Source organism: Micrasema longulum, unplaced genomic scaffold (assembly GCF_059751315.1).
Source record: "Micrasema longulum isolate JH-2025_06_02 unplaced genomic scaffold, ASM5975131v1 h1tg000480l, whole genome shotgun sequence".
In the NCBI taxonomy this organism is placed as follows: Eukaryota; Metazoa; Arthropoda; class Insecta; order Trichoptera; family Brachycentridae; genus Micrasema; species Micrasema longulum.
The window spans coordinates 159,166-174,732 of record NW_028277677.1 but is presented as its reverse complement, the minus strand read 5'-3'; the positions used below and the strand labels follow the sequence as shown (position 1 = coordinate 174,732).

General features: G+C 32.7%; 1 protein-coding gene across 1 annotated transcript in view; it reads left to right on the top strand.

Moving 5' to 3' along the window:
• Lcch3 (Ligand-gated chloride channel homolog 3) overlaps positions 1-15,226 on the top strand; it is a 40,172-nt gene extending 24,946 nt beyond the window's left edge. Inside the window, exons 4-10 of the mRNA XM_088226929.1 lie at positions 1,302-1,447; positions 4,388-4,545; positions 4,676-4,791; positions 6,967-7,135; positions 7,892-8,116; positions 12,605-12,856; positions 14,787-15,226. Coding sequence (XP_088083055.1) covers positions 1,302-1,447; positions 4,388-4,545; positions 4,676-4,791; positions 6,967-7,135; positions 7,892-8,116; positions 12,605-12,856; positions 14,787-14,965 — 1,245 coding nt within the window. The 3' untranslated portion in view covers positions 14,966-15,226. The remainder of the gene's footprint in view (positions 1-1,301; positions 1,448-4,387; positions 4,546-4,675; positions 4,792-6,966; positions 7,136-7,891; positions 8,117-12,604; positions 12,857-14,786) is intronic.
• The last annotated feature ends 341 nt before the right edge of the window (positions 15,227-15,567 follow it).

The following is a 15,567-nucleotide window of genomic DNA, read 5'->3' as shown; positions in this document are numbered from 1 at the left end:
TTTGTTGAATTATTTCAAACTTAAAATTCATAAATGGGGTTTAGAATTTCAACCGTCTATGTGCTCTGCAGCTGCAGGATGTGTTGTTATCCAGCTCTTATTTGTAAACTTGAAAATAATTAGAAAAACTCATTTCATTTAAAAAAAATGTATATGGGGGCTAATCTTTATACCATCCATGCGCTCTGTCGCTGCAAAACATCATGTAATATAGCTCCTATTATTTTCTGTTATTAAATTAAATTATAATTGGAAACTAGGAACTTGAATCTCAACCGCCAATGCGCTATGTAGCTGCAAAACGTGTTCGGATATTATTTATTGTACAACGTCCTTGAGGTGATTTTCACAAAAATGGCGCTATATAAATTATCCACAATAATAATAATCATTCATGGGAATGTTATATCCAAGCCAAGCATATTTTTTTTTTCAATTTTGTACATTATATTTATTTAACACTTTATATACATATAAGGGTATATTGCATAAGGCAATTTCTTCCTACCAACCCAAACCGTTCAGTTTGAGAAAATTACAAGTACATGAACATATTAAATCTTACAATTTTATACAAAATTAAAAACAAAGATTTACAAAATAAAAATGTATAAAAAAATAACACTAAACTATGAAGAGAGGAGAGGGGATGGGAAGGAAGAAGAAGGATAAAGATACAACTTAAATATTTTGATAGTGACATTTCAATCTTGACTTAAATGATAGATTATTCCATAATCGAGCAGCTACTACTGTGACAGAGGAGGCAAGAAAATTAGAGCGATGAAAGGGTATTAAAAGGGTTCTCTCGTTACTAGAACGAAGAGATAGTCCGTGTTGTGATAGAGGTTGGAAGAGCTCTCTCAGATAAACAGGTGAAGTGGGATTATTTAAAATATTGTGAAGATGTGATAGAATGTGAATGTTTTTTCTATGCCTTATACTGAGCCAGTGTAGTTGCGTGCGATATTCGGTTATGTGGTTGAATTTGTCAAGATCATTATACATTTGTATATTATACATAAAAAAAACTAAAAAATATAGCACGCGAATAAGGAAATCAACTACCAATGGGTAGAATGGTGAATGTAAGTGATCACTTAACCCAGCAGATGATATATATAAGGTCATAGGCTCTGTAAATGCCTGGACTTTTATATCACCAACGTGTGTGGAAAATTAAATTTAGGTAGATAATTTCAATGTGCCTGTGATATTATACGAGTATGTTTATTTCTTCTTAATTTATTAAGGGAACATCATTTAATTGAGTAATCCATGAGTTATTGTACTTTTTTCAGGATTACACTATCACAATGTACTTGAACCAGTATTGGAAGGATGAGCGACTGGCGTTTAGTTCCGAAGAAGAGGTCCTGACCCTGTCAGGAGACTTTGCTGAGAAGATCTGGGTGCCCGATACGTTTTTTGCAAATGATAAAAATAGGTAGGTAATCAAATTTGTTTGATTTGACGGATTTATCGACGACTTCAGAGTGCGAATAATGCTCGTATATCACACGGAATGGTCAATAAAAGTACGTTTTGTCAGTTTTTACGTTTAGTGATTCATTTATATATTTTTGCCAAGAAAGGTAATAAACAGCGAACAGAGTAAAGAAATATGTTTATTACGCTATCTTTATTAATCGTTAACGATATTATATACGTACATATAATATGAAGGTAGGTACAATACATAAATACTAAATACATATAAGTATGCATATTTTAAATGCGAAAGTCAGGAGACAATTTTCAAAAATGAGTATTTTCATACATTTATTTTGGAGCATTATTTTTGCTTCAAATGTATCAATATCACTTCTATTTGCACAAAAATAAAATGTTATTAAATTACTTAATTTCAAATTTGGTCAAGTCCCTCACTATTCTGCTTCAATATAGAAACCACATAAACTAAACGTCACATCTACTCAATTTTAACAAAAGTGGACATGACTATTTTTGAAGACCTCCTGAAGTGTGATTGTTGGCTTGTTTGTGTTTCCTTCACGTCGCAACGGAGCAACCGATCAACCAATCAACGTGATTTTTTTACAAAGTGATAGCTGGAGAGCTGACAAATGTCACAACCTACTTTTCACCCTGAAAGATATAAATCTGTTTCTTTTTTGGGTGATATCGTGTGCGTTGAATTTGTTTCGACGTTTCAGCTACCATTGCAGGAGCCATCTTCAGGGTAAACTGAGACGTCACAGATAACAGTGACCATGAAAACCTTTTCACCTACTGAAAAATATAACTCTCCCTCTGGAAAATTCTCAGCTGAAAAATGAATTTTAAGTGGGAAAATGTATTAACATTAAAACAGAATAACGATGCTACCTCGCCATGGACTAACAAGTCGTCATTTTTTTGCATAGCAATAGTTAAATGGACCGGCAATCGATACAGGCTTTTTATCCCGAAAAAATATATCATTCTATCGGGAAAATTCTTACTGTTAAACGACAAAACTAATTTATCAACTTATTTATCCCTGATAAAAGCTAGCTATTTAAAAACATAAATATTGAAGACGTTTTATTTTTTTGAGTGGCTATAAGGTTATTTAAAATTGTTTATTTATTTATTATTAATTACTCAAACATGTTTTTAAAGTATTTATAGTTTTTTATGGATAAACCTATTTTATTCAACTGCCGAGATGCTATAGGTAAAATCATTGTAATTCATTAATTTTTCGAAAATGGTATTTTTAGCTACTAATACGTTTTATTCCCACATAATTAAGAGTTGCTATAATACCCTTAAAATAAACCATCGTTTAAAAGTCGTTTCTAGAAACATTAATCGAAATTCAACTTATTAACCTCGGTAGTAAATTTTGTTTCCAAAAAGATAAAAGGTAATGGGCTCTCAATGGCATTTTAAAAGGTAATTCCATTTATTCTCAAAGTATTTCCATAAATAGAACAGGTAATTATTAACTTTGAGGACCCTTTTACGGGCATAATAAATAGATTTAACATTAAAATCTTTACTTACTACAGGGATGATAAAGTTGCAACGCATCCATTAATCCTTTAAAACGTACTATTATGATAATAGTTAACTTAGAACTGTATTCTTCATCCGCCCGGGCATGAAAAAATACGTAATCAGTACACTTAAAAATTATCAATTGGATATTAGACCTTTAGTCTTTACAAAATACAATCTGAATACAACTGAACTTTCGGAATAGATTTCATCATTTTAGTGTTATCTTTTTTTATTTAGTTTTAGATTTTATTTACTTTTGGTTTTTAATTAGTTTTTTTTTTTTAAAGTGTATAAGTTTTTCAATTTTAAGTTTTTAAGTTTTAATTTTTAAAGTTTTAAGTTTTTAAGTTTATAAGTTTTTTTAAAGTTCTTATATAGTTTTAATTTTATTATTTAGTTTTCAAAAATTTGGACAAACTCAAAATATTGTTGATTTTAGTGTTAATCTTATAATCGTGACTCAGGACGAAATAATTACCTTTCAGAACTTGTAGCCGAAAGGTTCAGTGATTTCGTGATTCAGTAGTCTTTAACCATCGCACTTTAAACAGTATGCTAGATCTAGCTTGAGCACGTGTTTCTAACGCCTTATAGATGTCCCAACCTGAGTGGTCTATATCGACTCCCAGGGGTCTATGACAACCTGCAAGGGGTCTACGTCAACGAAAAAAAAAATTGGGGGTCCATGAAATGAAAATGGGTACCACGATAGTGGATCTCAACATACACTGATAGTACTTCTGACTTCTGGCTGCAAAAAAACATACCCGTTACTGATCCTGTATTATGGAATATAGCGAGCAAATTTTCAATTTCCTTTCCATCGTCATACCTAGTGGAAAAGGGGTTCAGCGCTGTAACCAATCTCCTAACAAAAAAAAGAAACAGACTAGACATCATTGGCCGAGGAGATTTAAGATTAAACCTGACAAAATTGACGCCAAATGTTGATAATTTATTTTTAAAGCATCAGGTTTATCCTTCCCACTAAAAACATTTACTTATTGCTTAGTTTTTTTTATGTTACGTTTATTTTACATAACAGATACAAATTTTCATTTTGAGTAGTTTTAATATAAATTCAATTAATAAATGTATAAAACTTAATATTTGTTTTAACTTTATGTTTTTAACACTAAACTTCACTAAAGTTAGAAATTTATGAAAAATCAATATCAGGTAAGTAGGGGGTCTACCAAAAACCGAAAAACATGGCAAGGGGTCTACGACACAAAAAAGTTTGGGAACCTTGACTATAGACGCAGGAACACCACAGGCGTCTGTCTTGGCATATGTACTCGGCTTCTTCCACGTTTATAAATCTAAGGTAATTTACATGTATATTATGTATTGACAAATATTTCAAATCATATTTCAGTTTCCTCCATGATGTGACGGAGAGAAATAAGCTAGTCCGGCTGAGTGGAGACGGAAGTATAACGTACGGTATGAGATTTACTACTACATTGGCCTGCATGATGGATCTTCATTACTATCCCCTAGACGCACAAAACTGCACAGTGGAAATAGAAAGTTGTAAGTACTGTATTATATTTTTTAAATGTATTTTGTTGTTTATCTTAAATCCGATTTATCGCCCATGTTTTTACCATCCAGTTTCGCTCTGAGTTTCCAAATATGATTTATTGACAATGTTCATTTTCAGATGGTTATACCGTTCTGGACGTGGTGATGTATTGGAAGGAGACTCCAGTTCGAGGAGTTGAAGAAGCGGAACTTCCGCAGTTCACAATTATTGGCTATGAAACGAATGATAGAAAAGTACAAACATTAAATTAATTAATATAATGTCATCTTCTCATAGGATACAACCAGTTAAATATTTAAAGCACCTTTAAGAAATAGTCGAATTATTTTTCTTCACTTAAATTCGTTTCCAGTTGTCTCTCTCCATTCATTCTTCGGGTACCGATATTTTACTGTCATCCAATCCAGTTTTCTCTACCGCAATTGAAGATTATTCGATAAATATTAAAAAATTTAATCCAACTACAATTCACAAAAAAAAAAAAAAAACATTTATTTATTTGCTTTAGAAACAAAAAATCTTAGAATAATCTTGTTATTATTACATTATTGTAAAATTACATTATAAATACCAAAAACCATAATATTAAAATTCCTTAATTCCACACTTGCCATGGTCAAAATAGCTTTCTCTTCAAGGGTATAAAAAATTATAATAATCTTCCCAATGAACTAAAAACTATAAAAAATAATATATCAATAAATAAATTTAAAGTAAATCTAAAGATTTTTTTGGAATACGTGTAAAAACTACATTTAATTTTAATTAGTATGAATGTATTATTGTTTTATGATTTTTCTTTATATATCCTATGTTTTATTTTTTTTCTCATGAACTCGAATTTAAAATTATATAAACTTATAAATAAACAACTACAACAATGTAAGTCACTCTCCAAGCACAAAAGTTAGTCTCTTTTTTTGAAGAGTTACAGTGATAACATTTACTAGATGTGTAAAAGTACCTTTTATGAAATTTATTGTCAATTTTTTTTTTTTAATTAAAAAATTCTCCCAAGACAAAGAAGAGTTTGAACAAGTCTACTGATTTGAGTCTACTGAATTACCATAAGGATATGCTAAAATATTTTATGATAGTTAATTGAAAAACTCTCCTTTGTTTTTTGACATAATAAATAAATAATATCGTTCATATTATTTACCCAAATATTTCAATTTTGAGGGCATTTTCAGCCAATTGTTACTGTTGCTCACTTCCTGAAAATGGGAATTAAGTTGGGGTAGAGTGGATTCGGTCCGGGAGTCCGCGACACTAGCCTCAGGACTACAGTTTCATCTTAACGATACTGATGGTTCAATATGGTGTTGCTCCTAGCGCTACCATATGACAGGCGTCTGCCGCATTTGACATGCATTTTAAGCGATGAAAAGGATAGTGGTTTGGCCGGATACCGGATATCCGGCTAGTCCCTAAATCGGATTGCTGGATCCGGTTCATTGTCTAACACAACACTAAAAACACCCCGCTACTCGAATTTTTGTGATTGTTAAAAAAAAATAAGGTCCGTAAAATTAAAAGCGGTTAAAATATTTTCACGATATTTTTATCAATGAGAGGCAAATCAATGTAGTTTATAAGTTTATTAATTAAATTATCATAATGGTTTCGGGTTGTTTCAACACGCTTTATTTTTTAAAGGTAAATATATTTTTAATTAAAGATTTTTTTGTTTTTTATATTTGCAGGTTGCATTCTCGTTTTAGAACACTGATGAATGTTTTTTTTATGACCAAAATTAGTTTACCAAATAATCAACGGTATTAATAAATCAATTAAGTGGCTTTAATTTCATGAATTTATTGGTTTTTAGGCCGGATATTGAGCTACTATTCGGTATCCGCCAGATAGTAAAATTAGGCCGGATAGACCGGATACCGGTTAAACAGGCATTTTTGCATATATGAATAAATGCGCCCTGGCGCATTGCAGTCATCCAAACATCTCAAGTTCCGGTATGGCTTCAGTTGTAGAATATCTTTCAAAGCTGGATATCATAGTTTTCGATGTAAAACTGCTTACTGAGAAAAAAGTTTTCACAGAATTATTGTATAAGCTTGGATGACAGCATGTTCTCTAAAAGCTTAACTTTTAAATGGTGCAATTTTCTTGAAAGTAGGGACATAAATAGTGACATGACTGTTACCAAAGATCTGCCAGTTTGTATTTTAAATTTTGGCACAAAAGTGCGAAAAGTGCGTTCATTTCATAAATCAAATTTTAATTGAAATAGTTGTTCGTTTTTACTGACTTTTAATTGAGACAAGCATTTTAATGAAAAATCGGGCATTTAAGGCACTCTTAACAGTCATCCTTTCATTCTTAAGCATAAACTAACGTTTCGTGATAATAAATATTCATAATTTATGATACACTTTTGCTATTTTCAGGAAAAACTAGCCACCGGAATTTATCAGCGTTTATCACTCAGCTTCCGGCTTCAGAGGAATATCGGGTATTTTGTGTTCCAAACATATCTCCCAAGCATCCTCATTGTGATGCTGTCTTGGGTTAGTTTCTGGATCAACCACGAGGCTACATCTGCCAGAGTCGCTCTAGGTGAACACTCATTTAAGCTTTATTCAAAATCATCATTTAAGCGTTAGTAATAACAATACAATATATATATATCTTCTGCTTTTATAATATGTCCTGTTTCCCGTCATTATTAGGAAATTCAATTTAAATCAACTCGAACAACAAACGAATTTTTAATAAATAATATTGTCTTATTATCTTGAAGTCGGCCCCGTGGCGTAGTGGTCAGTGTGTTTGCCTATCATGCAAGAGGTCTCGGGTTCGATTCCCGACATGGTTGACATGAAATGTTCATTTGAAAATGTGTTTTTACACTAGAATATTTTACAGTGTCTGGACTGGTACTTGAAGCGTAAGACTGATTATCTTACCTTCATGTAACAAAATTTATCAAGATTCATTGCGGTTGGTGTACCGATGCAGTGCCCTATACACTATTAGGTGCGGAAAGGGAATGATGATAATGATAATCGTGAATTTTAAAAATACTTTACACAATTTTACTTAAGAGATAAGAGCAAACGCCGTAAGAGATTTGATGAATTATATTCAGATATATTTAATTTTTTAGGGAAAAACCTTTTGGGTAATACCTTACTGCCGTAATTATTACACAGATTAAACAGTGATTATTTTTTAAAACATGTAGAATTTAAAAATGAATTATTTGGTGTTATTATTTATATTATTTTGTAAGAGGCCTCAATAATGGGGAAAAAATTTCTCATGGTTAAGCATTTTCTTCAAAAGCGTAATATTAAAAAATCTCATTTCCAGGTATTACCACCGTTCTGACCATGACTACGATCAGTACAGGAGTCCGCAGTAGTCTTCCTCGAATATCCTACGTTAAGGCCATCGATATCTACCTGGTCATGTGTTTCGTTTTCGTGTTTGCTGCTTTGTTAGAGTATGCAGCTGTCAACTACACCTACTGGGGTGCCAGGGCGAAAAAGAAGACCAAATCGAAAGTTAAAGATGGCGATGACAAGAAAATTATAGGTTTGTATTTTAATTCTTGTTGATTTGATATTAAAGTTCAAAACCTGAGATGTGGTATTCGTAATGAGATAGCTAATTGCATATTTGCAAAAACTAATTAATGCTTGATGGATATAATTAAGAAAAGATTAAAGCAAATTTTATTCATTGAAAACATGCAGCTCGAATCGTATATGTATTGTAAAGCAGTAGAAAATCATTTGCAGACCTTTAACAGTAATCAAAATGGTATTTTCAATGTTATTTATTTAGTTATAGATAGATATTCATATTAAATGATTTATCTCAAAAGGGGTAACTTTTTGAAAATATAAATGACATTCCACAATTTCGCGTTTTAAAAAAAAAAGTTTATAAAAACACATAGCGCCATAAACCTGGTATAAAAGTTACGTCTAGTCATAGTGCTAAAATAAGGATGAGAATACCATCCTTATTCTACCACTGTAATAAGTATGGTATTTCTATCCGTATTCCACCACTATACCTAGGCGTGACTTAATGCCAAGTTTATAAGTAGGGCCCCTAGAGTCTTACATGACGTCGGTGATACTGCAATACCGCGTAACTATCGATAGAAATACCGTTCTGTTAAAATATGTTTTACTTACGCTTTTAACTCTTAAAGCCCGCTTCCTCAAAAAAATATATGCTTGGCAGTGATGGGTCAGATTAGACCCAGTTTTAAAACTTTCCGTTCGGGCATTTAAAATTGATTTTTCCATACCATTTAACCATCAATATTTGCTCTGAATCTTTAGAAAGACCCGTGGTAATGTTTTGTGTAACATTTTGATAAGGAAATTGACGTATGCTTTTTACATAATTAATGATTTTCAATACTCTGGGTCTAATCGGATCCATCTCTGCTAGGCATAAGTTAATCAACCAAAAATACTGCGAGAGTATCGGAAAAGCATTTTTCTGAGTGAAAAGTCATAATTTAAAATAAACGGCACTTATTCCCTATAACGAATTTATTCCACTAAAATATTTTTGTAAAAAAAACCGTTTACGCGGTTCTGTAGTACCACCGACGCGACGATATTATTTGGAAATGTTACAAAAATTTGCAAAGACTTTTAATTGGATCAACGAAAGCATACAATAAATAAAACTACTACCACAAAAAAAACAGGAATTTGAGCTCGTACACCAGTTGGAAATAACATAAGAAAATAGGTTGGTGTTCGATGTGTATTTATTAAATGGTGAATAATAATACAGGACAGCGAGGCTGATTCGAACTGGACGATGTGACTAGGTGAAGACTGAACACTGAACACTGAACTGAATAATGTAACCACGTCCTGTCGTCCTTTTTAGGTGTTCTTTTGTTCTGCATGTCTCTTAAACAGAAAATGAAAAGTTGCTTTCTTTAGTCTACGCTCTAAGCTTCTGGTTAAATAATTTGGCGCGTATGTATATCATCGACCAATGGACTAAAATACATCTTGGATGTGGTGTCCTGCAGAGGCAAATTTTGGACCATCGCGTTAGCATGGCTTTTTGCAATTTAAAATAAGGTAAATAACCACGGCATCATCATTCAGTCTTTATGACTACTATTTACTACTGCTTTTTCTAAACTCTTCCAATATTTTATATTTTAGGCAATCTTCTGCCATCTACGATCCGCATGCTGGATAATGTCATCTGTCTACTTTTTTTTAGGTCTTCCAACGCCTTTTTTGTTGTTCCAAGGCCTCCTTTTTTTAATTATTTAATTTTTTGTACTTAATGTTATTTGTACATTGGCGGGCTTATTGCCAAATGGCAATTTCTTCCAACCAACCAATAAAATTATATAAATGTTTTTGTAATTCAATTACAGAACATATTCAATAGAAAATAAAGATTAAAAAGCCAAAGATATATAAAAATAGAAATAAACGTATTTGTTTATTAATTACCTTAAATCAAAAACTATTACTCAATGGGAAAAATGAAAAAAGAGGAATAAGGAATGGAGGAGAGATTAAGGAAGAGAAAGGAGATGTTTCTTCAGACGTGATTTAAACAGAGATAATGTAGTAACATCTTTGATGGTGGATGGGAGATGATTTCACAGTCGAGCCGCGTGGACACTATATGAGTTAGAGAAGAAAGAGGAATTGTGGATGGGTACTAAGAGAGTGCCTTGAGAATTAGAACGAAAAAGTAAACCATGAACTGACAAGCGTTGAAATTTTTCACGCAGGTATATAGGAGCGTTAGGACTAATCTGACACTGTCATTTTAGCTTCGCTGTTTTTTATGCGATTTCAGTAACCTTTATTCGGCGTCAATTTTTTCAAAATGGATCGTTACTATTATTTTTATATTCTTCATCCACCTTTGTATGGCTATGATTTCACATAATTCTACATAGAATACAAGACTAGAAAAATATGTCTATAATTTTTAAAATTATGAATTCGTATTCTGCTATATCAGGCCATAATTATATGGTTATGTTTATAAATTATAGAAATTAGATTATTAAACAGTATACGTACACCGCAAGACAAATAAATTTACGAGTTCTCAAAAAAAACTAAAATTGACATATAATGAATTATTCTTGATATTTAATTAGTTTTTTTTATATTGTTTGACATATGTGATGACTACTCGTTATTTCAAGGTTAAAATAAAAAATCTTACTCATGAATTGTACTTAGAAATTGCCATTATATATCAGGTATCAGATTACCCGAACCTTAGAGACCCATAACGGTTCATTTATGGTCGAGTGTTTGTGATGGAATAATAAAAGACATGTTATTTTTTAATTCATATTTAAGAAGTAGGTTCTTATCGCTTTATTTTAAATTAAAGTATTTTACATTTAAACATATTTATAACATTTAAAAATATTTAGTACTTAGTGAATTCACCTTTATTTTTTATAACATGTAAACTTCTATTATTTAGAGAAGCGTAAAGCGAATCTAAAATTTCTGATGTTATTTCTTCTTCCCAAACTTGAATTAAGTTTTTTTTTAATTCCTCAATGTTTTTTGATTTTTTTTTCCCGACTTTTTTTTTCATAATCGCCCATAAATTTTCTATCGGGTTCAAATCAGGGCTATTCCCGGGCCACGTCAACGATTTTAAGCCAATTTTCTCCTTGAATTCATTGATCTATAAAAAAACAATAAATTATTTATCATGTGGTCACAAAATGCATTTAAAAATATATATATTTGTACTCACAGTGCGGGCTCTATGGCACGGCGCAGAATCGTCCTGAAAAATTGGGTCCGCGGTATACTGCGTAATGTCCTCGATTGTTGGAATAATATGTTTTTTTAACACTTTTTTGTACTGAATGGCATTCATCGTACCCTGTACAAAATTTAGAGGTCCTAAACCGTATGCTGTCATGCACCCCCAAATCATCACGTAGGGTGAATGTTTAACGGTTCGAGTGACGCACGACGGATGATATCTTTCCCCACGTTTTCGTCGAACTATCTTTCTGCCGTCTGGACCAAAAAGGTTGAATTTTGATTCATCAGAGAAAACAACATTTTGCCAATCCTCCAAAGTCCAATTCTGGTGCTCTTTCGCCCAATCCAGTCTAGCCTTCTTCATTTTGTCCGTGAGTAATGGTTTCTTTGCGGGACTCCGTGCTTGGAAACCATGCTCCAACAGCCGCCTGGACACTGTTTTTACTGAAAATGTTGATGTGCTGGTAGACTGCACCTCTGCGTGTATTTCAGGTGCCGTTAAAAATCGATCGCGCATAACAATTTTTTTTATTAAGCGATCATCTCGGGCAGATGTCACGCGCCCCCGTCCGCTTCCTTTTTTCCGTTCTATGGATCCAGTTTCTTGGATTTTTTTTAATAAAAACCTCACTGCACCTTCTGAATACCCAACTCGACGAGATATTTCACAATTAGATATGTTTTCTTGCGACAATGTGATTATTTTGGATTTTATCGCAATCGACATTTGCTTTGCACTTTCCATGATTGTTGTGTTATGTTCACTCAAACGCGGGTAAAACAAGACTGTTGAGACATTTTAAAATGTAAATATTGTAGAAAGGTGACACATAGTGTCCTTAATTTATTAAACAAAAGAAAGAGGTATCGATAAAGGATTTCTTAGAAAAAGGGTTCAGTAAAGTCAAGGGGCGCGGTAGCAGGTAAACTCGTAATTTTTTTTGTCTTGCGGTGTATGTGTTTTTTTTTAACACCTGCATATTTATTTATTTATTATATATACGGCCTAAGCCAATTACAACATGAAGAAACATATATATGTACAAGAAGCTGAACAAAAACATGTCATATTTTGCATAATATAACACGGCGTTACAGCAGCGTCTTCAGAGGATTTTTAAGCAGTTTTTTTAGAATTAAGATTCTCGATTATGGACGCTGTAATGCTAACAGAAACATCATCAAAGTGCCAAAGACGCTCAGCACAATAGCCCACAGAAACTTAATTTTACATTGGCTAGTGTGTTCGTATTTTATGGTATCTCTCATTCAGGTGGGTGCAGAGACGAGGGCCGGAGCCCGAGCAGTCGGTCGTTGGGGGACGAGCGCGAGATCATCGAGCTGCAGGACGTGCGGCTCATGAGCCCCATCGCACCCATCCGCGGGCGGCCGGGGGCGGCGCCGCCGGGCCCCGAGGGCGCCTTCCCCCCCAGCTTCCGCATGGCACGCTCCCCGTCCGTCTACCGCCACCCGCATCACCCCGGCCTCAGCAGGGCGCCGGGCCTGCGCTACCGAGGACACAAGGGTAAAATGTTTTATTCCTTTTTTGGATTACGTTTAAATTTAATGATTTGATTGTTATTGAACTTTTATTATATTTTAAAAACATTTTCTTAAATTCTATTGCGTCTTTTGCGTTTCAAAACAGTTTTTAAACATTTTCTATTATTTAATTTCTATTTTATTTGAATATGTTTTTAATTTAATTATAAATTTATTTATTCTTCCCGATTTTATTTTCTACAAAACACGCGCTCTTTTCAGGGAAAGAATTAATTATTTATTTAATGTTATTGTTGTGCTATTTAGATATAATATATTATAATCAACAATATTTTGAGTTTGTCCAAATTTTTGTAGACAAGGACTGGATTCAACTTCCTGAGAAGCTGTTTATATAAACATATCACAACAGAGATGAAGAACATTTCAACAACAGCTCTTTAACTTCACATACATCAACAGATGAAAGAATTGAAGGAATGTTCAAATATGGGCAGATTGGTAAATATTACACAGTGTGTAAAGTGGCCACTTAAACCAGCCATTGACAGGTCATAAGCCCTGTAGATGCCTAGACTTATATATTACCTTCTCTTAAATATTCTTCATCTCTGTTGTAATATGTTAATATATTATGATCATTATTACATAAAACATAAACCTGACACAGTTCCAATTACGCACACAACACAATATATATTATATAAATATCTAATCTGGACATCGGATGGCTGGGCCATATTCTGCGGATGCCTCCTGAAAGCCTAAACCACGCTTACCTACTTCACAAGGCATCAGGTTCTCGCTGCCCTGGACGTCCGCTGCTGTCTCTTCGTCTGCAGTTTATTTCAGAACTGCAAAACGCAGACCTGACTTGGGAGGACGCACAGTAAGACAGGAGGCAGCCGACAGAGATGGGTGGAGGCTTTTTATGGACACCATATGATCCAACTAGAGAGCGGACATGAGATGATGGTGAATAAGGACAACAAGATGTAATCAGAGTATTGTTTTGATGGTTTTATGCTAAAATGTGTCGAGCCACAAAATCGATTTAAAACCCATGTTCTTACTTTGAAAATATAAGTCGGTGAGTGTAAACTTACGAATTCTCTGTTATACATCGATGTGCTAGCCAAAAACCACGCAACTTAACAAAAAGAAAACACTGCTTTAAGAAGCTAAACGTATTGTTGCGAATTAAAATTAATATATGGCTAACATGATAACAGTATTGAAAAAATGTGTTAACCCGCGTATTATCAGCGCTGTTATTTTTAAAGTTTTGTATTTCTGAAATAACTCCGCATGTGACGTCAGAGATTCTCTTCCGCTTATTCTCAATCAGTTCCACCCATTGGTCCATTGACGACAAGCAAACCGGAAATCTTCCAAAACTCCTTATCATTGGTTGATTCTTATGAAGTTAGTTTTTATTAAAATATTTTTTGTTATTTTTTTCGTACATTTTCAGGAAACTGCCGAACAATTTAATGCTCTTATTTTTACCGCGCATATAAAAACATTTATTGCATCCCATTTCCCGTAGGGCTGAAGTTCCTCATTGCCAAAAAAATTTGTTTATTACAAATGGCAACTAAACTTATTGTGATTTGGGGATTCATATTGGAATTAAATCCCGGGGTATTTTTTACGTCCGGTTTAGAGAAGCTTTTATTTCAATGTTAATATTTTTTTACACATAATTTTCCATCACAATAAAATATATTCTATCGATAATTTTACTTTTGAAAAAGATAAAAAATAAACATTTACAATTTTTTTTTTGTGGATTAACATTGTGCAAACGTTATTGTTATTACAAAGGTAATGTAGTTTTTAAGGTGTTCTGTTATTATACATAATTAAAATAACACTAAAGTTTATTTTTAGGTAAGCCTCGTGATAAATTATTTTTATCGATCAATTATCTTATCTTTATTGATTTCCAGGAGTAACTGGTGCCCGGCCCAAGATGTTACACGCCCTGAGACGTGGTGCATCTGTCATCAGGGCGTCAATGCCTAAAATTAAAGACGTCAATGTTATAGATAAATATTCCAGGGTTATATTCCCAGTATCCTTTCTGATATTCAACGCAGTCTATTGGGTGTTCTACGTAATTGAGTAAATTTACAAGCTTATCATTTTTATCCCTTACACTAAGGTAGGATTTTACAATGCATTACATTGATCGCTTTTATATACATAAATAATTGTTTTTACTCGTTTTAATTTATCTACCGAAAACATCATTTTAAAAATAAGATTTAATCTTGTTATATTGTTATTTTGATATGTTTAATATGAACTTATCCTATATAGGTAAAATTACACGTAATTAAAATAAAAATATTTTGGTTTTGAACCACATATTTTGTTTTGTATTACTGACAGGTTTACAAGCTATTACGCTTCTAAATAACTTATTGTTCAGTCTTTATGAAAATTGTTTTTTTGTATTCGTTTAGTAATTGGTGATTTATTTATTCATGTCTTATATTTGGGTGAACACTATTAATATTATAAAAGAAGGATTGTATTTATTTCTAAATTATACCTTTATGAACAGGCGCGAAGTATCTCAGAAACAGGTGGGTAAATAATTAATAAACAATAAGTGGTTAAATAAAGTTTTAATTTTCACTTAATAAATAACCAGAAAGTTAGCGTTTCAAATATATATTTTAATATTTAATTAATTTGAAATTATTTCTAGCTATCTTGATTTTT